At 38.9% G+C, this 24,088-nt stretch overlaps 1 protein-coding gene across 2 annotated transcripts in view; it reads left to right on the forward strand.

Moving 5' to 3' along the window:
- The first annotated feature begins 4,507 nt into the window (after window positions 1-4,507).
- The window catches only part of ADSL (adenylosuccinate lyase), a 275,527-nt gene continuing 255,946 nt past the window's right edge, over window positions 4,508-24,088 (forward strand). For both annotated transcript variants that reach the window (XM_063308163.1, XM_063308162.1), the window contains exons 1-10: window positions 4,508-4,767; window positions 14,502-14,705; window positions 16,638-16,682; window positions 18,367-18,446; window positions 19,147-19,318; window positions 19,786-19,832; window positions 20,438-20,528; window positions 21,137-21,206; window positions 22,536-22,683; window positions 23,386-23,476. In XM_063308163.1, the coding sequence (XP_063164233.1) occupies window positions 4,606-4,767; window positions 14,502-14,705; window positions 16,638-16,682; window positions 18,367-18,446; window positions 19,147-19,318; window positions 19,786-19,832; window positions 20,438-20,528; window positions 21,137-21,206; window positions 22,536-22,683; window positions 23,386-23,476 (1,110 nt within the window). In that variant the 5' untranslated portion in view covers window positions 4,508-4,605. The remainder of the gene's footprint in view (window positions 4,768-14,501; window positions 14,706-16,637; window positions 16,683-18,366; window positions 18,447-19,146; window positions 19,319-19,785; window positions 19,833-20,437; window positions 20,529-21,136; window positions 21,207-22,535; window positions 22,684-23,385; window positions 23,477-24,088) is intronic.

Below are 24,088 nucleotides of genomic sequence, written 5' to 3' on the forward strand. Positions count from 1 at the left end.
AAACACAACATAATTTAATTTCTCAGTGCCTACTTCATAGCTTAAGTCACAGCAATCACTCAAAGTATCTGCATCCTACCACAATTCAAAAGAAATCTCACTTTTTCCTATGAATAGTATTTGTTTTCTATTATTATATATGTCACTGAGAGCCAGTTTGGTCTAGTGGTTAAGGTTCTGGGCTAGAAACCAGGAGTCTGTGAGTTCTAGTCCCGCCTTAGGCATGAAGCCAGCTGGGTGACTTTGGGCCAGTCATCTTCTCTCAGCCTAACTTGGTGCAATGTAGACTAGCGTCCTCGTGGTGCACCCCGGGCAATGTGACTTGTCATGGCTAAATAGTCTACACATCTGGCTGCTGAACCTCACAAGGATTTCCCAGCAAGAACAAGCAGCATGAACACCTAACTGCTATGCCATACAATAATTATGTATGTATGTATGTATGTATGTATGTATGCCGGCTCTTCGGCTTTGAAACGGAGATGAGCACCACCCCCTAGAGTCGGACACGACTGGACTTAATGTCAAGGGAAACCTTTACCTATGTATGTATGTCACTTATGGCAAATTTTCAAGATAAAGTTTCTGTGACTTATTCTAGGTCCCAATTACTCTACTTGAGTTCTGTGAGTAGTACAAGTACTATAAGTGGTACTCAGAAGTAGTCTAGGGCATATCTGCACTTACTGTTTTAGATGCTCCTGTCGTGCACTCATGCCAATTTGCCTCTAAACCAGATTAGGAAAATCCTGTCTAGACTTGCAAATTGTTAAATCTAAACTGCAGGCCACATATCCTCCAATTTCCCTGCTGCTATGCCTCCCACCTTTGTTTTCCAGGAAAGCAATGGCCAATCACTTTCCTTCCTGTGGGCAGTTCTTGGATTTAGCCCTTCTTCAACAACACATACACAAAGTTGATCAGTGTATATTTACAAAGTTTAAAGCAATCAAAATGCAGACACATGTATGCAATGTCACCATAATACATAAAGATACAAAGAAGGAAAGTTTGAACTAATAACAAAATTAATAATATACAAATACAATGCCCAAACTACTGACCTGAACAATTGTATTTATGCTAGTAAGATAATGCTTAAGATAACTTAGACTTTGACAATGCACAAAATGAGAATTTCTACAGAGGTAGAAGCTTGTTTCAGAAAAGACAGATGCAGCCAGGATCATACTGCAAACATCCAGTGGATAATCAAGGAAGTAAAAAAAAAATCCAATCTACTGCACATTTATTTTTGCTTTATTGACTATATATTACTAAGGATTTTGACTGCAAAGGCCACAACAAGTTGAGACAGCTGTAAAAAACAAGGGGGGGAGTTACTGAGCCACTTCCTCTGCCTATTGAAGAATTTTATGACGACCAGCAAGCAACAGTTCGAATCGTGAAACCAATAGGTTCAAAATTGGCAAAAGACCAGAGTCCCCTTTTCGGGGGAGATGGGCAGTGATGGAAATTTGAAAATGAATGAATGAATGAATGGAATACACCAGGGCTGTATTCTATCAACAGATCCATTTCACTAAAGAATAACTTGATAAAGAAAAAAAAATTGCAAAACCTCCCCAAAGAGATAGGCTTCCCCTTCCACAAAGGCAGCCCATTCTGTCCTGCAGAGAGGGAGGGGAGATTTCTCTTGTCCTTTGCAAAGAGAGGGCCCTAGACACTTGCTTAGTGATGGCAGAGCAGCCAAGAAGAAAAAGAACCTGTCACATCCTTGGTACGTTTGGTATTGTAGCTAGGACTTGTTTCCCAATATAGAGGCCCTCCTTGCATTGCCATGCACAAAGACAAGCCTGGACATTTCTCCATCTGTCCCCCTTACAATTTTTTTCAAGAGAGGGAGGTGCCAGATGTGCAAAACTAGTCTCATTAGAGTTTTGCAAGTGATAATTACAGTAATTGTAAGTAAGCCACTGAGTCATCAGGAGTCAGACTGCATACAAGTTTAATTTTTTATATACACACACACAGTTTATATACAAGCATGCATGCATGCATACACACACCATATATACTAAAATACCATGAAAAATGTGCCACCCATGGGTATGCCAGCCCTCAAAATTTTCATGTTTTAATTTTCACAATTGGCTTATCAATGGGTGGTACATTTTTCATGGTATATTGGTTAAAAAATTGAGGGTCGGCTTGTCCATTAATGGGTTTATCTACAAGTATATATGTAAACTTTTAAAAAGTATTACTGTATATACACACAGATAAGCCCGTCCACGAATAAACCGAACCCCATTTTTGGGCTGTATTTTGGCACCTAAAATTTTTCGCTTATCTGCAAGTATATAGTTATATTTAAAATATGTGCTTCCCCAACCCTGGTGTATGAGAGAAATAGTCTTTCTGTGCTACTTTCTGGCAATGGCAATAACTAGGTAAAACTGGGGGGAAAAATAGCTATAGCACCACTTCCTAACCATATAGTGTCAAGGCATGTGACTAGGGGTATCAGCTCCTGGATCTCAAGATTTCAAGACAAAATTTAAAAAAAAAATTGAAAAGAAAGATAAAATTGTAGAAAAAAAATCTCTCTAGCTTTGAATATTAGATTGCAGGAAAACAATACTGGAAAAGTTAAATTACACTGCTCTTCTGGTCTAAGTCTAGCAAATGCAAATAAATGGCCTGAGAAAGGAACCTATCTCACATCTGAAAATATATATGATTATGGCAGACTATAAGACATAAGATTAGACAGTGCTAATCTATTGCAAAATAAAAGAAAATTTGCTGTAGAGAGGCTGGATCAGGTTCCCAAATTAGTTGTTTTCCTGAAGATCCACAACAATCAAATATTTTTTCTTAAATCTTACAGAGAAATTAGAGACAGTTGTGCCACCCAGAGAATAGGGGGAAAAAAATTAACACTTCACTAGAATGTTTCTTCCTATCCCTTCCTATCCCTATAATGCAGGGTTTCTCAACCAGGGTTCCATGGAACCCTAGGGTTCTGCAAGAGGTCACTAGGGGTTCCCTGAGAGATCACAATTTATTTAAAACATTATTTCAAATTCATAAAAATTCAAATTCATAAAAAATTATTTCAATTTCACATTAAAGAGGTAACTTTCATTATTTTTAGTTTAAGAACACTGTTATATTTATTGGGATAAATCTGCCTTTTGCTTTTGTGCAAAAGCCCATACCTGTGATATCATACTTACTGGACACGCCTGAGGGGCTACAATTGTCAGCCTTGAAGTCTGCCTTTAACAGCAGTCAGCCACAGTTTAAAACAAGCCTGCCAAGAAAGTAATTGCTGGTTGGAGGTAAACCCAAAAAGCCTAATACAGTATTTCTCAAGCTTGGCAGCTTGAAAGATGTGTGGACTTCAACTCCCAGAATTCCCCAGTCACCTTGCTGGCTGGGGAATTCTGGGAGTTGAAGTCCACACATCTTTCAAGCTGCCAAGCTTGAGAAATACTGGCCCAATGTCTCCAAACTCAGTTCCATGTGGTTTTGAGAAAGCTGGCTGGTGCCACTCCACCAGGTGCCAATACAGGTGCAGCCACAGGCTGCATTATAGACAGTTGGCCAATGGTGTGCTCTGCTCTTTCCTCTAGTAGGAAGAAAAGTGGTGGCAGAGGAGAGGGCATGCCTACAGAGGCATCTGCAGGGGTTCAGACTGAAAACAGCAGTGTTGCAATACAAGCCCCACCCTTTCTACATACATCACATCTGCCCCAAAGGGAGCCCCAAACCTGAAGCTCAACAGCTTGACTCTTGTTTGTCATTCTGACCAACACAGTCAGATCCTGCAGGCACTGCTGCCAAATGCCACACAAACCTGAAAAGCCCAACTCGTACCAGATTGCACACTTTTTAACAGCCCTGGCTGCTGTTTGTGTAAGTGGGAACGTGCTTCGTTACAGGTGGAACACTAAGGACAACTTATGCCTGTCTCTCATGGGTTGAAGACAAGAGGAAGGAAACTTCATAGGGACAGAACAGAATAAAGAATGGCCTGGGTGCCTTCATATCACGTTCAAAGGCAAGTGAGGAAAAAAACCCACCCCCACCCCCACCCCCGAATAAAAATGTATTCCTCAAAGACACAGTTCTATTGTCTGCCTTGAGTGAGGGTTGACATTTGAGGAAAATGAGAAGCGTCTCTCTTCACTTGCCTTGTTCAGCGTTGGGGTGGGAAACGAACAGGATAGAAATTCAGCGAATTCTGAATATTCCCTTATTTCAGTGTTTTTCAAACTTGGCACCTTTAATATGTGCGGTCCAACTCCCAGAATGCTGGCTGAAGAATTCTGGGAGTTGAACTCCACACATCTTAAAGTTGCCAAGTTTGAAAAACGCCGCCTCATTTAATTCTTCGCACCCCAAGTCGTGCCGGAGGAGCAATGCCGGCCGCAGCGCCGCCCAAGCAGCAGAGGTCGCTGCGGCGGTCGCTCGTTCTGGGCCAATCTCTCGCCATGAGGAATGGGTGGGGAAGGCGAGAGGCTGGGCCAAGCCGAGGCCGGACTTTGCTGCTCTTTTTATTCCGACTACTCAACAGCCGTCAGCCTTTCCGCTCAGTTTGCGGCCGACTAGTCTTCTCCGCTGCAGCCCGCCCCTATGGCTTCTCCGTGTCCCGCCAGCGAGGAAGACGCCTTCGGCCGCTACCGCTCCCCTCTCGTCTCGCGCTATGCCAGCCCCGACATGGCCTATAACTTCAGCGAGAGGAAGAAGTTCAGCACCTGGCGGAGACTCTGGCTTTATCTGGCCCAGGCTGAGAAGGTGCGTGGCCCGGAGGTCAGCGTAGGGTGATCTGGGCTGGTGACTTACAAGTTTCAGCGTCGCTTTGCTGCCACCGAGCGGCCGTCCGGATCGTGGTAGCCCAGGAGAAATGGCCCTAATGCTGTATGGCAGTATTTAAATGGAGAGGCAGTCACTCGCGTCGTTGGCGGGCAGCGTAGGGTTTGGACTGGCGTCGCTATGCCGGCCAGCGTTGCTTCTCTCGCCCTCTTTGAGTCCATTCATGCGTATTTGCCAGTTGAAGCCCTCGGAAGCTTATGCTGTAATCACATTTCTTACAATCCGGTAACTTTTAGGCCTGATTTTGGGCTTCGGGCCAGAATCCCCTGCCAGCTGGGTAGAGGCTAGGGAACTTGAGGTCAACACATTTTGCTGCGGACTGTAGAAATTGGCTTGGAGGGCATCAGGGTTTGGAGAAAGCAACTTTACATTAGGCACAAGGTGCTCCGTATTTTTTTTACACCTTTTGTTCCCCCCCTTAGTATATATAACTTTATTGATTAGTCACTTGACCATATCAAAAAAATGGGTATCAGCTACAATAAAATACAATTAAACGAGTTAATATAATACAGTAAAATAAAATAAAGTAAGCTAAGATAAAATAAAGATTAAAAAATGAGACAAAATTAGTGTATGATAAAATAGAATACAGAGACATAAAAGGAGGACTGAGATACAAAACAGTATGTGTTTAGGTGAATTCATCACCTTTACATGCAACCTCAGTGTGTTCTATAAAACTTGTTCTCAGTTGGACAGCCCTATACACTTAACAGTTCTAATGATTACATATGAGTTCTAGTCCCACCTTAGGCATGAAAGCCTGCTGGGTGACCTTGGGCCAGTCCCTCTTTCTCAGCCCAACTCACCTCACAGGGTTGCTGTTGTGGGGAAAATAGGAGGAGGAAGGAATATTAGGTATGCTCACCGCCTTGCGTTATTTATAAAAATAATAAAGGCGGGATAAAAAATAAATAAATGTGTTTGTGCCTTGAAGGAAATAAGATAATCTTTTGTAATGGTCCCAATGTATAGTTCTGTCAAGTAGTGTCTTTAAGTACTGAGCCCTTGCTGGGGCATCCCCCTTCATGAAACAGTTACAACTTTGTTTTTGCATCCTGTTATTCTTGAAGAAAGCATTCTTTGCTGCACTTGATTGCTTTTCTTCCTATCTGTCTCTTCTTAAATGGTATGTTATATTTCTAATGTGAATTGTTTCATTGTTTTCACCTTTTGGTACTGAATTCCATCTGTACTGAATTTCAGCTGCACTCATGGTTGTCCCTGTCATAGGTTTACCTATAGTGTATATTTAATACTTTAAAAAAACCTGTAGCTGCAATCTGTATTTGTTTCTGTTAAGACTAGTTATGCACAACACAATAAAAGTAAAATGTGATTAGCTAGTTGTAGCTCAGGGTGCTGTAAGAACACACGTAGTCGGGTCAATTCACTCAAACACAGTTCAGTTAGCCATGGTTAGTATGTTGTGAAAAATGCAGATATTGACAGCCTTCTCATACAGAGGTGGAGATAGATGTAAATGATGGCTGATGATGGCTGAGTGCTGCTAAGTCTAAAAAGTTCTGAATCAATTTGACTACAGGTAGTCCTTAGTTAACAATGGCAGTTGGGACCAGAATTGCCATCGCTAAGCAATGCAGTCGTAAGGCGCAATGTCATGTGAGCTTACTGCTTAGCGATGGCAATTCCAGCAGTCCCAGTTGCTGCGAGGACTGTATGGGTTGTTAAGTGAGCACTTCATGTGACCCCAACTTCTGACTTCCTGCTGACTTCCCCATTGACTTTGCTTGTGGGAAGCCAGCAGGGAAGTTTGCAAATCACAATCATAAGACAACCACAGGATGCCATGACATATCATGAGCCAGGTGCCAAGCACCCAGATCGCAATCACATGACTGTGGGGACACCGCGACAGCCAGAACTCCAAGGACCATTTGTAACTACCAATTGTTCAGTGCCATCTTAAGTTTGAATGGTTGCTGAATGAGTGGTTGTTAAACAAGGACCACCTGTATAAAACAAGCTTTATTGGAATAAGGGAAGATATCTCTAACAAAAGCACATGGTTTAAGCAATGTTTTTTATGTAGCCCAAAACTTGCTTGAATAGAGAAGACTTGGAGAAACTCAAAGGCATATAGTAAGGAAAGATTAACTAGTTTTGTTACGTTGGTTCTCATTCTTCCTCATCTTCATTCTAGTAACTTTTAAAACCTCAGTTAGCCATGGGTAGTATGTGGTGCTTAAGCAAAAAAACATTTTTTCTACCCTCTTTCTGAAACTTCTAAACAAGTTTCAAAAATTTGGATTATGTTCTTTACCATTACTGTAGCTGGAGAACAGTTTTGACATAGCTATACTTTCTAAATACATAGAAACAGATTTAAGAAAACAGATTTCACAAGTAGCTGTGAGATATCTTGATAATGGTAAGTCAACACTGAAACTTGCAGTTTGCTAGTTGAATCACCTCCAGCAGTTCCTATTTTCCCAGCCTGTATTCTGATTAATCTTTGCTATGTCACTTTAGACAGTGGTATGTAGCAAATGTAAGTATTTCAAAACAGGTCATTTTTTGCCAAGAGGGTAGCAAAAGTTTGAACATGTTGGTTTCACAACCTTTTATAAGATTAGGCTGTTTCTTTTGTGTGCATCACATATTATGTGCCCTATTTTTTCTTCAGCTCAAAAGGAATAGATTCTTCTATCACATTAGAGTAGTGTGTTAATATGTATTTCATTTCAGAAACAAATTTTGTAAGATAGGAGTAAACAAAGCTGACTTGATTTTCTGATCCAAATGTTAAATCTGTTGAACCACTATTATCTACTTTGCCTGAAATCTTTATGTATGGTATATTTCCCTTAACAGTTGAAATAAGAATATAATGCTGGGAGTGTAAGAGATCTTACAAAGGAGTATGCCAGCAGTTTTAGGGAAAGGGCTGTACAGTTTAACAAAGCAAATGAAGGCTCATCCAGCCAGACTAATGCTGCTCATCCTATTCTAGCCTTCCATAACACAGTTTTTGCATGTTGTATTACAGTGCTTATACTTCCCTGTCAGTAAGTGGGCTTTAAACCAAGACATTCCTCAGGCTCTGGAAGACTCTGGCAGTTTCTGTTTAGCATATCTTGAATGCAGTGAAATTTAGGAATTCCTTATTTCTACCACATTCTAAGCCAGAAGACCTTAGAGACTGTTTCAGTCTAGTATTTTATGTTGCCTACTTTTATTCATCCTAAAGAGCCATTGCCAGGTTTAACCATGCAAATGGTATAAACAGAGTGTTTCTGGATGATAAATTTCTGCAGCATGTAATTTGCATTTATATTCTGTGTGATCGTAGGATGTTGAAGATTATGATAGAGGAGCCAAACATGTCAGATTAAGGGACTAAACAAACATTTATTGAAAGTCCAGAGCCGTATTGGTTGTCATTCCTGAAGTCTCTTTTAATCCATAATTTTGTTAGGGAAGGATACCTAGAGGAAGTTTGTACGGAGAAATAGGAAGTTAAACCTAAAAGAGAGAAAGAGGCTTTGGAGAAAAAAATTACTTACAGGACAGAAAGACAAATGCAATTAGGCAGAGGTGTCCAACACATCTTAGATCTTACACAGTATTTATTATAGAGTGATCTGTCTATTGTTTAATCAAGTTATAAGCTTCAAGCCAAGCTTTGAGAAAGCAAATTCCATTCTAATATATATATTGTGACCTAATATGAAAAGGGAGTCTGTTATTTTTAACTATCTGCATTCGCAAGAAGTCACAACTCTGATCTTGATCTTCAGATTCATACTGAGAGAAAGCACCATGTGCACCTGTTTGTTCCATCAAGGCTCTGCCAGATTGTTAGTAAAAGATGCCCCCTTCAGTTGTCATGGGAGAAAATGCAATTTCAATTATAGTGTGTGTTTGTTTGATTATTCAGTTTACAGCCAAGAAAAATGTGCCCTGCAGTTGGAACATGGTATAAAAGCCAGACAGAAAGAAAATCAAATCAAACCAAACCAAACTAAACCAAACCAAAATTCTCATCTGGGAACAAAGTGTTTATGTTGCTGAGTCAGAAATTGACTTCTGACCTTGAATGCAGCGTAACAGAATTTAGCCACTGCTAAACATGTAGAATCATATTGATTAGTCAGCAGTACTTGAATATAAAAGCAATCTGTGCATCCTAGAAAGTCCAGTAAAAAGGTTCAATATACATATTTCTGTTCTCTCTATTGAAGAGGCAATATAATAAAACATGACTTAAGGATTAAACTGTATTGTGGATACATTGTCATCTTATGGGACCAAGGAAGTGTGCTTTCTCTGTCACTGCCCTGCCCTCTGGCACAGCATACCCCCAGAGATATGTATGGCACCTTCTCCCCTGGAGTTCCAGAAGGCCCTTAAGACCTGGCTCTGTTCCCAGGCCTGGGGTTTGTGTGTCTGTGAAACCCATCTTTTTTTAAATTATTATTGCTATGGCTGCTTTTTCATCCAGGCGGTCACATTTTGTTTTATGTTTTTTGCTGTTTCGATTGTACATTTGGATATTGTACGCTGCCCAGAGTCTTCTGGAGTGGTCGGCCATAATAAATTTAATAAAATAAATTTGACTTGCAAGGGCATAATCTATTGTTACAAGGGAGTCTTTCCTTCTAGGACAGCAGGAGGTAAGATGTCAACAGAAAGCCACAATGAGTTGTGCTGAATTAAGTATAGAAGAAAATAAATGATAACTTTATTATCAAGACATCAAGGGATATCTTGTTTACTTTTACATATGAGCAACATTCCAATTTATATAAAGACATATTTGGATGCATCAAATCAGAATGGTAGCACTAACTAGTCATAACTCTTGGTGATGAAGGGTAATTAGGACTGAAAAGCTGGTATAATAGCCAAATTAGGGAGAGAGATTATATAGGTAGTCCTTACTTAGCAACCACTCGTTCAGCAACTGTTTGAAGTTACAACAATGCTGAACAAGGAGACTTATGGCCGGTCCTTGAAGTTGCAGCTGTTGCAGCGTCCCCACAGTCACGTAATCGTGATTTGAGCACTTGGCAACTGGCGTGCAATTATGATGGTTGCAGCATCCCGCGGTCACATGATTGCCATTTGCGACCTTCACTGCCAGGTTCTGACAAGTAAAGTCAATGGTGAAGCCAGCAGGAAATCAAGTCATGGTCACGTGAATACTGTACTTAATGACTATGTGTGATTTGCTTAACAACTGCAATAACTGCCATTGTAAGTCGGTGCAGTCACGTGATTTTTCACTTTATGATCTCTTAGTGACAGAATTCATGGTCCCAATTACAGTCATTAACTGAGGACTAGCTGTGTATATATAGAGAGAGAGAGAGACAGAGAGAGCGCTTCATTTGAGAAATTCCAAAAGGACATCAAATTGCTCTGTTGGAGGATAAAGAATTTGGTCAGCTATATTACATTTTATGCTCTATTTTTAAATACCATGCAAGAAGTATAATTCAGTGCCTCTCTTGAGAACACTGGAAAACTTCTTTGTCCTGTAGAACAATGTATTATATTTTCATGAAATTGGTTTACAATTCTAATTTGAAACAATGCCTTTCTTCAGTATCTTTTTTTAGTTCCCCATTTTTGAAGCATTTCTTCAGTAATTTCTAAAGTAAAAAAAAGAATTTTATTAAGTTTAAGCAAAGATAAAAGCTACAGAAAAACAAACTACAAAGAGAAAAAAAACTTAAAAAGTGTAGAAACATAAGAGAAAATTTTCAGAATTCCAAAAAGAGGTGACTTCTGACTTTTAACAGCAAGGATATACAACAATTTTCCATAATTAATCTCTTTTTATTAAACCAAAATCACATTATTTCTATAAATCATTCCATTGGCACATTATAAAAATCACTAAATACAGTTGCTCCCTCCCCTTATATTAAAAGAAACACACACACACGCACACCCCTCCTAATCAACTTCCAAAGATAACATTTATTTAATTATTTCCTTCCTACTACTATTCTATACATTCCTGTCTACTATAATAAAGATCAAACTAAAAAAATATACATTGTCTGCCATTGTCCTTGATAATACAACAATTTTAATAATATTAAACCCGAAATCAAGCATTTATTTTTTTATTCTACCTTAATAATCTTAATCCAAATCATTGAAGATAAATGAAATCAGCCAAACCCTAAAAGCAATCCAGATAAATATTCTTAAACCCTTATCCCACTTCAAAATAAACCAGACATTTACATATCCCCACAATTCGCACAGAGCTTTTTTCTTAAAAAAATCGAGCAGCCCAACTGCCCCCCTCAAAAACTCCGACTTCTCTTCAGGAGACCTCCCATACATAATAACCCCTTCTTTTCCATGTTATTCCATCAGAAGATCAATTTCACTTATGGCTTGCAACTCAATCTCTCCCTTTAATTTCTTCAACTCGGCTATCCAATCTTCATCCAGCATTTCAACAGAAGTCCCAATCTCACTCTTAGAAGAGACATTTCTGTCACTGTTAAATTCCTCAGTTTCATCCACATCCCCAACCAGATTACACATTTTAAACCTCATATTTTCCACAATGTCCTAAATGCCTTGCATAAAAACTTGGTAGGAATCAGAAGAATCTGTTTCAAATCTTGTTGGAAGTCAGAGGAAGTCTGTTTAAAATCCACTATGTCTCCCACAGTAGATTATGGTGCCCCCTAGGAGCTTAATCAGCAAAAGTCAAAGATATGAAAGAATTCCAGGATGTGTTTACACAAGTGAAAGTGAGATAACAAGACAGTTCCCCAGAGAAAGTAGAAGCAGAAAGCTTGTAAGGATTGCCTACCCTAATAGACTCAGACTCACAAGCAGGAACTTAATGATATCTGATTTATTAAAGAATAGTATGCAAATACAGAGAAAGCTGAGAATGAGCAAAAGCGCGCCAAATACAAACTAAAAACCCTTGGCTCAAACGTAATCCCTCCCCTTGCCCTGCCATTGCAAACTCCCCCCCCCCCCCCAGGTGCTGGTAACCGTTTCTGCTGATGTCCTGGGAAAGAAACCTTGAACACACGAGATAACCCAAACACATTCCAATCCAGCTGCCAACATATAACAATCCCACGAGATGGAATCCTCCTCCCCTCCCAGACGAAACACGCATCAACCAAATGACATGCGAAACGCTACGATGCAGCGGTAACATTGGAACGATGAACATGACAGCTGAGAGTTCAAAACAGCCAATTCAACATGTAGGAAAATGCTAATATCTTCAAATTTAGTACAAAAATAATAACGGAGACAATTATTTACTCTCAATCCTCAATATTTGGATGGAAAACAAAGTCTAAAGCTTAAAAATATTTTTTTTAAAAATCCCAAAAATAATGATAAGCACCAAGACAATCCACTTCTTGCTGTAGAAGGCCTCTCTTAGGGCTGTGTACTTAAAAGAAATATAAATTGAGTGATTTAGAAATGAGGGGCTGGCCTTAGTGTCCCTTTAAGGCTACAGAGCTTGGAAATGGTAACGTCCCAGCCTCCCAGCTGCTCTTACCAGTCGAACGCGAATGCTGTTTGCAATCTGGCTGCAAGCAGCTGTCTGGAGGACATATGGGGTGATTCCAGGTGTTTTTCTTATTCTGGAAAAACACTCCTGGGCTTCAGGAAAAACCTGCCTGACCCCTCCAAAAAATGCCGCGTTATCAGTTCTGCCTGGTGAGCCCGTGGGCACAGCTGTTCAGCCTGTCATGTCCCCACTGGAAGTGGAATTTTTTTTTTTTTATGATTACTGCCTGTATATACTGAAGAAATATTGGATTGGATTCTTACTTAATTAAAGCAGACCCTTTGAAACACTGGGACATATTCATGGACTTCCAGGGAAGAAATGGCAGACTGAAGACAGTTTTGCGAAAAGTACAGCCAATGACCGCAATGGAATGGCTGTTGAGTAGACCAGCTCTTCAATAATTCCTCTCTGGACAAGGAGAGGACTTGAGATCACCCACAAGTGCTCCAGGCAGCTGATCCTTGCAAGAAGACCACAAGACAGTGGTCGGTGGTAGATTTAGAGCTCTGGGAGAGGAGGGAATAGTCATCTTGCCTTAACAGAACACTGGGTGCACGTACTTCCTTTTCTAATCATTTTTGGAAATTGCTTGTTAACTGCTTTTCAGCTATTAGGAATCTTTGGATCGACAGATTTTATAGCATCGTGTGAGTCCCTTCAATCCTTAGCAAAAGAAGTTTTAACTACAAGTTTAAGAACTTTTAAATATATATTTTTTTGGAATAAGCAAAAAGGTGGTAAAAACTTTGATTTTAGAAAGTTACAAGTGGACTAAGGGTCCAGATAAATTTGAAATAAGATTTTGGAATTAATTATAAAGAATCTTTCCCATGGGAAAATGCTTTTGTTTTTAATTCTTAAAAAAAAAAAGATAAGACTTTAAAAATTGGAAACTAGAGGGAACTAAAGATTATAATTAAAGGAGAACTCTCAAACTCATCAGTTGCAGAATGAAGCAAAATATTTTAACACTGGACATATTGAAGGATATTTTTGAACAGTGAACCCAGAAGTTATTTTTAATAGTGTCTGCCTCTAGAGATAGACTGTGTTTAAAAGATGTTATGGAAGAGGAGCAAGTTTTACCTGACAAGATCAAGACTGATTTGAAAGTGGATTTGACAGGCTACAAGAATGACATGGAAAAGGATGTTACATTAGACATACAAAGGAAACTGGCTGATGTCTTAATAATTAAAAGGGATATACAAATAACAAACCAAGAGAGAGACATGGATAATTTTCCTATATTGGATTTACAAAGAGGCTTTTTAAAGTTTGAAGAATTTTGTGAGAAGGGACAAATTAAAAATGAAAAGAAATCAAGTTCTAAGACATTATTTGATGGGACTAAAGATCAAGATTGTTAGAAGTAAAGGGAAGGAATATAAAGTTGGTTTATTTGATCAAGGTTAAGATAGTTATGTTGTTATCTCTGGTAACCCTTAATGGACTTTTGCTGACATCAGGACTGAAATGACGAGGCTTTAAGGATTTGTTTATAGATTAGAGATGGGATATGGGAAAAAGAGATCATTTGTTGTATTTTAAGAGAAGTTATTAAAATTGTTTATACTGTTGTGATGAAGGGGGAAGTCATTTCTTTATATATTTATTTTCTTCTTTGCTATATTCTTACTTTTTTCTTTCTTTTCTATTTCTCTATTTTTTCCTCTTTTTTCCATTCTTCTCTGCACCTTCTATTTTTTCTTTTTATTCTTTTTTAGTTTTAGTTTTTACTGTGGTAATTGTAATAATAATAATACTATTACTGTGGTAATCTTTAATAAAATTACTATATTAAAAAAAAGGAAACACTGGGACATATTTATGGTAACAGGTCATGTTGATTTTGGTAGGTATGTTCCATGTCTGATTATTAGGTATACGATTTAGATTAAATTATACAAGTAGAAAGAATACTCAGATTGTAAAGTGGGAGGGCTGTCATCTGTTCCTTGGAAATCTGATAGTTAAATGATGGTTTCTTAATTTTGAAAGTTGCAAGGGTCATTTCTGCCAAAAGAAGAAAATTCCAGAGTAACTTTTTATGTTTTGTAGGCTGCCTTAAATTGAGGGTCATGCATCTTTTACCTTAACCCTCTTTTTTCCTTAGTCATTGGGCCTGCCCATCACAGATGAGCAAATAAAAGAAATGGAAGCAAATCTGGACAACATTGACTTCAGAATGGCAGCGGAGGAAGAGAAGCGATTGCGTCATGATGTAATGGCTCATGTACATACATTTGCCCATTGTTGTCCAAAAGCTGCAGGAATCATTCACCTTGGAGCAACTTCTTGCTATGTGGGAGATAATACGGTAAAATAACACCCTGAAAATAAATTTATTTATTTAATCAATCTATTTATATGGCTGCTGTTCTCCTGTGTCTTGCTTAAAAACACACATTTATATTTATTCCATACTTTAAAACTTGTACTTATTACATCCATCTTGAACTACCTATGTTGGGAGGAGTCTGTTCTAGTCTGTTGAGATAGTTGAACAGTGTAGAGGGCAGAGGAAATGACTCTGAGGGACAGGAGAAGGGTCCACTACCAAGGCAACGGTCAGATAAAAGGGGCCTGAGTCTGGGGCAGGAATGTAACCTGAGTAAACAATTCAGACAAGCCCCTCCCTAGTTCCCACAAAGATAAAGGGGGAGAGGGGAAGCACATTCAGACTTGCAAGATTCTGTTGCATATTTCTCCAATGAGAAAATCAGCCACTTATTCCTATTCTCTATGTTCTGTTCTTAAACCAATTACTAGTCCAGCATCTGTCCTTTCCCTCTTGTTTGTTGAGTTTGCTTAGGAGCCTTTGATGAGGGATTTTGGCAAGAGCTTTTTGAAAGTCCAATGTATTTTGGATTGCCTGTGTCTGCACGCTTGTTTACCCTCACAAAAGTCTGGAAAGTTAATGAAATAAGTTGTTCACAGAAATTATTTGGCTTCTTTTCAGCAAGGCTCATGTTTTTAAGAAGTTTGATTACTTTCTCTGTACTGTCTGTCATTTATTACTGCTTGAGTTACACTGTCTATTTCCAGCCATTAGGAGCGAATGCCAACTAAAGATAAATTGCTTATTTTTGTTAGAAGATTTCTCATATTTTCAGGTAGATATTACCTAGCCCAGAGTATTTTTTTTTAGTTTGTCAACTCTTTTGCCTTTATTTGTTTTAGTTCATCCTCATCCACTCCTGAAGAATCCAGCTCAGATACAGGCATCTGTCCTACATCCTCAGCAATTAAGTGATTTAAGTTTCTCTGCAATTTCCATTTTTTCTTTTAGCACAATTTATCACCCATCTGATGATAAAAAAGTCCCATTAATTCTAACTTAGCTTCAGTCCCTTTGGCAATTTGTTAGTTGCTTGTATTGCAATCTTATTCACACTAGACAGTATTTAACTGAGCATTTAAGGTCACTGAAATTTTAGACTTTGTAAAGATGCTTATTGTCATGGTAGTTATACAGTTGCACCCAGCCCTGAACTAAATAGGATAGCATTTAATTAGTTAAGTAAATGGTCCTGCCGTGTTATTTCTTATTCTCCAAAAACTCTACTGCTATTTTGGCCATCTTAACAATTTCAGTGTTTAAAATTATTCTGGAGAATGTGCAATTCTGAGTTTCTAGTGCAAAATTTATGTATACAATTTATAGGCCACCTGACTCCCAGTGACTGGGCAGCTGACAATTAAAAGTAAAAAAAAAAGTACAAAACAAAAAAGAATAATGGACAGCCCCAGAAACAACATAAAACCAAAATCCATCCAACAGGGGCTCAACCTTCACTCTGCCCCAAAGCCTGGGAGAATAACCTGATCTTTAATAGCGTCCTGAACATAATCAGGGTGGGAGCCATCCAGATCTCTGGGGAGGATATCATTCCAGAGGGCAGGTACTGCACTAGAGAAGTTGCAGAGGGAATCTTAAAAAATGTGCTTAAAACAAGTGCAGAGATTAAAAGCCCACTGAAATATTCTGTCAAGAACTTCCAGTGCACAAAGAATGGCAAATCTGTTGTTTTTTCATAGCTTTCCCCTCCATAGTGGCACAAGAACAAATGTGAGTTGGCAAGTGTTAAAACAAAATGTGGTACAGATTAAAATCCTTTGAAGGGTTTTTTAAAGTTCATCTTTGGGTCCCCATGAAAGCCACAACCCACACTGAAAAGCAAATTTCAGCAAACACATGTTTATTGAACAAAGTTGTACCTGACCTTTTTTAAATTCTTCTTTCTGTTAGGATTTGATAGTACTTCGGGATGGATTTAACCTGCTTCTTCCCAAGGTAACATGCATTGTTTCATAAGGAAGTGTTATTGATTTACAAATGACTGCTTGCTGGAGTTAGTTCTACAGACAGAAATAGAAATAGATCCTGAGGGGTTGGCAAGACATTCAGGAGAAAAGAGCAGATCCAGGGCATTAGATCATTTCTTGATTTTCTGTGGAGTACATATGGAGAATAGAACTCTACTTTCTGACTTGGGCCTGTATTTCTGACTTCTCAGACTTGTGGAGACTGTTTGGTATTGGTGATAGTTTGGTTTACAACAGCTGAAATGATATCCTGATTTACATTAGTACTTCTTCATAGCTTTATATGGAACAAGTTTGACTTCGGAAAAAGTACTAATGATTCTAACAATGGATTGGGTTAAAATATATTACTTTCTTCTCTATTTCTTATACTTTCTTCCTCTTGAGTTTAATGCATTTGACAGCTATCTGTGCAGCAGCCATCCCCAGTTGGGTGCCCTGCAGATTTGCTTTCTGCCTCATGGAGGTGCAGGGAGAAAGAGAGAAATAGTTGAGGTTGTGAGCCAATAAATTAATCCTGTAGACATACTAGAGCCAAAGAGTAATTCAAGCGAGTCTGTGGGTCCAAAACCACGATATTGAACCAGATGCAAGAGGGATCAGATTATAAAAGTGATCCATGCAGAGGTTGAGATTTCCAGGAAAACAAATGACAGTTGAAATTCCAAAGCAGGCGTTCATTATAATTTTGACTCCATAGGATGTTTTTTCTCTCAGGAAGTCTGACTTGCAGCTGGTAATTCTCTAACATTCAGTCCTCCAGTCAGCAGTGGCAGTGTGTCATGAGTGCCGTTGAGCTGAAGTCATCAGCGCAATGGCACACATGACAATAGCAAGGAAATAGGAGAAGGGGCTCAAGATAAGTAGCCATCAACTCACAACGACTAACGGCCAACAAACAATAACTAAACGGATCACGGAGCACACCCAAGCCATCAGCGCCAATACAACGGAGATCGCCCAGCTGACAGCAATCACCGGATGAATAGAAAACCCGATGATGGGCGATCCCGGAACGCCAGCGGGGCCTCACAACCCCTCACCCACCGGCAGGGCAACGTATTGGACAAAGGGGGGTGACGTGACCGCGAGTGAGGGGGCGCTGACCGGCGCGGGGTATTTAAACCCCGCACCGGCGCGCTCCTGTCACTCTCAGCTTTTTTCTTCCGACGCTGTAACTGCGCTGTGAATAAACCAGAGCCTGATCCATCGAACCAGTGTCTGTGCATTATTCAGAGGCAGGCAGCGCATGACACAGTGCTGTTTACGGCTCAGAGGTTGTGGATCAGATAATGGAGCCGTAGAATACAACATTGTTGCAGGGACTAGTTCTACTTCAGCCTCTACTTTCTGACCTGAGCCCTTGACCAAAACAGCCTCATTCTCATGCTCTGGCATCTCTTCTTCCTCTAAGCAAGAACTTCGTTGAACATGACAGTGTTGGACTATTCTTTTAATTTGCAGCCAGTGTGGAAGGTTTCAGGTTGGGGGAAATTGTTGTGCAAAGTGATTTAAATGGCTTTTCCTCATTGTCCATATACATAGTGAGGATGAACCATGTAGGCTGCCTTGAGGTCCTTAAATGATGATGATGATGATGATACGGTTTCCCTTATTTTCACATATGTTATTCTTTTTCACCTTCATTATAGCTTGCCAGAATAATCAGCCGTCTGGCAGATTTTGCTGAAAAGTATGCCAACTTGCCCACCTTGGGCTTCACTCACTACCAGTAAGTAATTACTAGATTTCATTATTTAGTAATATGGCTGCTACCTTTTCTGTTTCATTTCTTGCATGCATCAGTGGCTTTTAGGTTCTACTGTGCATGATTAAGAACAGTAAAGAGCTTATGAGTTCATACCCTAATTTATTGAACTCCAAGCCCCAAGGTTCACTTTCATCTTGGCAAAAGCACGCTCAAGTTGGGGGCTCTCAACTTAAAGATTATAGCTGTTTGCAAAATGCTATAAATCATGTTCAGTGCTGTTAAAATATTTGTAATGAGAACATATTCATTTGGATACTATACAGTCAGCCACGCTTTTATTTCCTTCACTAAATGCCAGTTCAGTAATCTGTTACTAATTGCCATGTTTCCTATAACATAGTCTTTTGCTGCATATATTCTATAATTCTGTCCTGTGATTTTTTTTTACAAACTTGTTTAAATCAGTAGCATTAAAATATGTTACTGTCTAATTAGAATCATGTAAAACATTCAATATCCCCTCCCCAGACTTTCCAATATACAGGTTCTTATTTAATTTAAGAGACAGATATTATTGAGCTTGACAGTCATGGTTTGTTTTTACCAGTTTCTGAAAGTAGCTAAGATGAAACTGCTCTTGGAGAAACAATTATAATCATTTTGTAATAAGATTAACCTTCATGGTCTTGTCCTTAAATAGTGATCTTTGTGATGCTTTTAGGCCTGCCCAGCTAACCACTGTAGGTAAACGTTGTTGCCTATGGATTCAGGATCTCTGTTCAGACCTTCACAATCTTGAACGAGCACGAGATGAATTGAGATTTCGTGGCGTGAAAGGCACAACTGGCACCCAGGCCAGCTTCTTGCAGCTCTTTGAAGGGGATCACAGTAAAGTAAGTAACCTCAGGATGTATTGGTCTTTCACTTAAATGTGTTCTGTTTAAGTAATTATTCATTAAGAATTATAGGTTGCCTTTCTCAATGAACATCCAAAGCTTCGTACAAGCATGGGGGGAGAAAAATAAAACATTGAGATGCATCATCAGAAATAGCAAAATGAGTACTATTAAGGTTAGCATTAAAAAGATCAGAATGTACTGCAAGTTCATTCTGGCCATGAGGAAAGGAGCAGAATGGACACATCCAGAGCTTTATGCTAGGATAACTTTTCATGAGCCTGGAAATATTATGTTAACCAGAAGAGCAGGCGGTAAAGGAGTTGCACAGCAGGATAGTATCTTCATCCATAAAACATGCTGAGTTTAGAGTGGTGTTCAAAGAGAAGCTTACTGTATAGCACGATCATGATTTCCTTTTCAGTCACTGCATTCTGAGGTTCCTGTCTGTTTTTTCCCCTAAGGTGGAGGAGCTGGACAGACTTGTGACTGCAATGGCGGGATTTAAGCGGTATATTAAAAAAACCCCTCCCTTTAATACTAAGGATGTGCTTAAGCATACCTTCTTAGGAGTATAGGAGGCTTTCTTAAATAGAAACAGCAGTATATTGCCTGCACTGATTGGTGGAGGCTTTCTGGAGTTTCAAAAAGGATCTTTTCCTTTTTATTAGTACTAAGATCTGAATCTCAGACTTTCCATGTATACTCTGTTATGTAGCCATGGCCTTTTGTAATTCTAAAAATGAGCAACTCTGCAACATTGTCGTGTTGTACAGCTAATATCCTACTAATCTTAGGCCTTGTTTCAAAGTATGCTTATAATAGCTGTTGCTCACAGCTTAGTCCTAGTATTCCTTCTCAGCTTTGCCCTTCTCATCTTGTTGGAAGCATTTTAATTTTAGCTGCTGCCTTACTGCATGCAAATTTGAGTTGCAGAACCATACAATTGTTCTGTGTGGGTTCATGCTTATTCAATAAAATAATGTAATTATTTTAATATAAAATAAGAATCAAATAACCAATGGACCTGGTATGATATTCATGCATTTTTGCATGTTCATTCCTCCATGAACATAGGTCTCTTTGAACTTCATAATACTTTATATTTGATTTCAGGGCTTATATCATCACAGGACAGACATACAGTCGCAAAGTAGATATTGAAGTTCTCTCTGTTCTAGCAAGTCTTGGGGCAACTGTACACAAGGTAAGAACTAGTCTACATGTGCAGGCATTGCTGCAGAGAGAAGCTTTAATGTATGGATAGCAAATGAGTGGCTTTGTAGATTTTGCTGAGTTATGACTTGCAGCAGCAGCTAACATGACCAGTAGTAAAAGACACTGGAACAAATTACAGACTAAGTAGCTCTATTTTTGTGCTCTCAAAATTTGGCAGCAAAATGCTAAACTTCATTAGTATGATTTTGTTTGCCTGTTTACAAGATTCCAGAAAAGTTCATTGAGCCTTGGAAATGCTTGCACCAATTTTAGTGGACCTCCCCAGCCCCCCCAAAATTGAGCCAATCATTGTAGCACTACTTACGTTGCAGATATCAGTGTGTCATCTCTACATTGCCATGGCCCCTCGATGATGGAGGAGGAGGAGGAGGAGCTCTGAGCTTTAAGTGGTTTCAATCTTATAGGTCCAGTAAATAAATAAATAAATCTGATACGATTTAAGATTCATTCGCTCAACTCTTGCTTCTAAAAATGCAAATGTCAATCGGTGGAAGTGGCACCACTTCCAAGAATACTGTGCTAATTCTATTAGAGACTTCATTTATATGTGAATTCATATTAATTATTATTCTCTAGATATGTACTGATATTCGCCTTCTGGCCAACCTCAAAGAAATAGAGGAACCTTTTGAGAAAGAACAAATTGGTAAGCAGTGAGTAGAAATAGGATTTAACTCTATTTATTCTATTTGACTTGTTCAGCACTTTTTAAAATCTGTCTCTAACATCTTTATTTAACATAATCAAAAGTTTAAAAAAAAGTATTATGTTAACAAGTATTAGAAATGATTTCCTGACAATTTAGATTCTATAATTTTTATGTAAAAATATTGCAGAAGAGAATATGGATATAATTTCTACTGGAACTTAATGGAATTTGCATTACCATTTAATACATTTCTAAAGTTACTGCTTTACTGGCAAGTTGCTGAAGGGGAAATTAAAACTCCCCTGAAAAAATGAAATTCATTGATTTATAGCTTTGAAGCCATAAAAATGCGCCTTTAAAGAACCTCGGACTTGGAAGCTCCTATCTGTCCTAGGATAGATTTCAATTAACTGAGGCTTGCCTAAAGCAAAAAAAAAAAAGGAGCTGGGAGAGGGAGGAAATTATTTTGTGTAAGATAAAGAAAGATGAGATTCCTTGAAACTTTTTCATAGCAGAAAATACTGTACAGTAGTTTGGCTGAACCAGTTCAATATGTAATATACTTGCTTTCAGCTTAATAATAGTGTTCCAGGTCAGACAATTGCCACCTAATCTGTGACTCAGTAATCAGGAAGGGGCTGATTGAACTTCCGTTGTTAGTTTTTTAATTGGAGAGATACTTGTTTGTGCATGTGTGTAAAAAGTATAAAAGGATAGTGAATGGAAGAGAGAATGAAATGAATGAAGAAAGAAAAGACAAAGACAAAGACAAACAGCTTACTTGTCCAGGCCTGCAGCATCTTTCCCATGCGAGAGTGTGGTCCCCGGTCTTGGAATAAGTTAGCACTCTTAGAAATTGTCCGAGAACCAGTTGATAAATTGTCCTTTGAAGTACTCTTTTGATGCTCTATGGCAGGGTTTCTCAACCAGGGTTCCATGGAACCCTAGGGTTCCACGAGAGGTCACTAGGGGTTCCCTGGGAGATCATGATTTATTTTAAAAATTATTTCAGATTTGGGCAACTTCACATTAAACAGGCAGGTTTCATTCTTTATTTTCAGTTTAAGAACACTGTTAATGCATATATACGGGTCTACACACAAAACACATAATTTTGTAACTTCTAGCCTATATTTGAGCCTGAAAGTACAGGGGTTCCCTGAGACCTGAAAAATATTTCAAGGATTCCTCCAGGGTCAAAAAGTTGAGAAAGGCTGCTCTATAGAAACATACATCATATTAGCACTGTATTTTTTTTCCCAGTGCGTCTTCACTTTCACTATTCATCTGTCTCATTATGACCAATTGTTTAAAACTGTTTTAAAGGTTCAAGTGCCATGGCTTATAAACGGAATCCCATGCGTTCGGAACGTTGTTGCAGTTTAGCTCGCCATCTTATGATTCTTGTCCTGGATCCCCTTCAGACAGCCTCCGTGCAATGGTTTGAGCGCACATTGGATGACAGTGCAAACAGGTATAATCTTGGTAGTTACATGATGTGGAGATGCTCTCAATGTATTTGGTATTTGAAGGTTATGGGAGGAAATTAATTACAAGAAAAAGCTGGTTGATTGTAACATGCGGTATACCATCCAGACCTGAAAGTAAACTAGTTTCAGTGAGACATCCTTCCAAGTTGACTAGTTTTTCTACAGCATAGACTACCTACTGATGTATTGTAGTAATCAATGTGCAGGGAGTTGGACAATATGATATTTAAAGTTTCAGAGTTATTCAGAAGCAACTTTGATGTTTTAGCTAATGTAGAAAAAATACTGATCTTAAAATTTCTGATTCCACTGATTCCTTGATTTAGGGATATTTGACTAGGCTCTATTGAGGAATTTTTTAAAGACATTTGGTATTAAAATCCCATCATAATGAATGAATGAATGAATGAATGAATGTGTCATGTTCGCCGTTTCAATGTCTTTGATACATTTCAATGTCTTTGATGCAATCATTACAGAATGAATGAATGAGTGAGTGAATGAATGAATGAATGAATGAATTGAAACACTATTGAAGCATCTGATTCTGAAAGATTAACACCAGTAAAATATTTTTTAAATCTCTGCACCACTGAGGAGCATATGAATAACAATCAGATCAATAAGCATTGAGCTGTTAAAACTGCTGCACGTTTTTTCTTATCTTTGTACGGTTTTTTCTACAGGCGTGTATGTTTAGCTGAGGCTTTCCTTACTGCTGATATAATACTTAGTACCCTGCAAAATATCTCTGAAGGTCTTGTAGTATACCCTAAGGTAAGAAGTAAAAGCAGAGGGAGGGTGAACACTCACTTTTTGTCATGAGTAAGGATGGAGAGCAGGGGGCTCCCACCCAGACTGTCAAGCGCATGCGTAGCACTGAGGAACTGTTCAGCCATTCAAAGAGACACAGATCGGGACCGCCTTAACCTTTGGGGTTTATATGGCGAGGTTTTCCCACGCTTCCTCAGTTTGTTAGGATTCTTGTTAAGTACTACTAATAAATATTAGAGACCAAGTCATTGTCTCAGTGTATTTCCTGGTAATCAGGACACTTTTCCACTAAATCAATGAGATTTAGGTATCTGCAGAACTTAATCCTCCATGCCAGAAGCAATTTGTAGTGTTTGGTTCCAGTCCAGCTGCAAAACAGGTCTGTTCCAACAAGAACACCATAAGCCACTTCTGTTTTGGAGGACTGACTTCCAGAAGATCGCTGGATCACCCTGGAGCGGCAAGATCAGTATGCTCCCAAGGAGGAACTGACATGGAAAGAATTTCCTAAAAATAAACTTGTAAATCATCATCCCATTTACAGCATTGGGTTTCTAGAGATATTTTAAAACAATCCCATTTGGTTCTGTTGTTATTCTACCTTAAATAGGGTTG

This window comes from Candoia aspera, chromosome 7 (genome assembly GCF_035149785.1).
Source record: "Candoia aspera isolate rCanAsp1 chromosome 7, rCanAsp1.hap2, whole genome shotgun sequence".
Classification (NCBI taxonomy): domain Eukaryota; kingdom Metazoa; phylum Chordata; class Lepidosauria; order Squamata; family Boidae; genus Candoia; species Candoia aspera.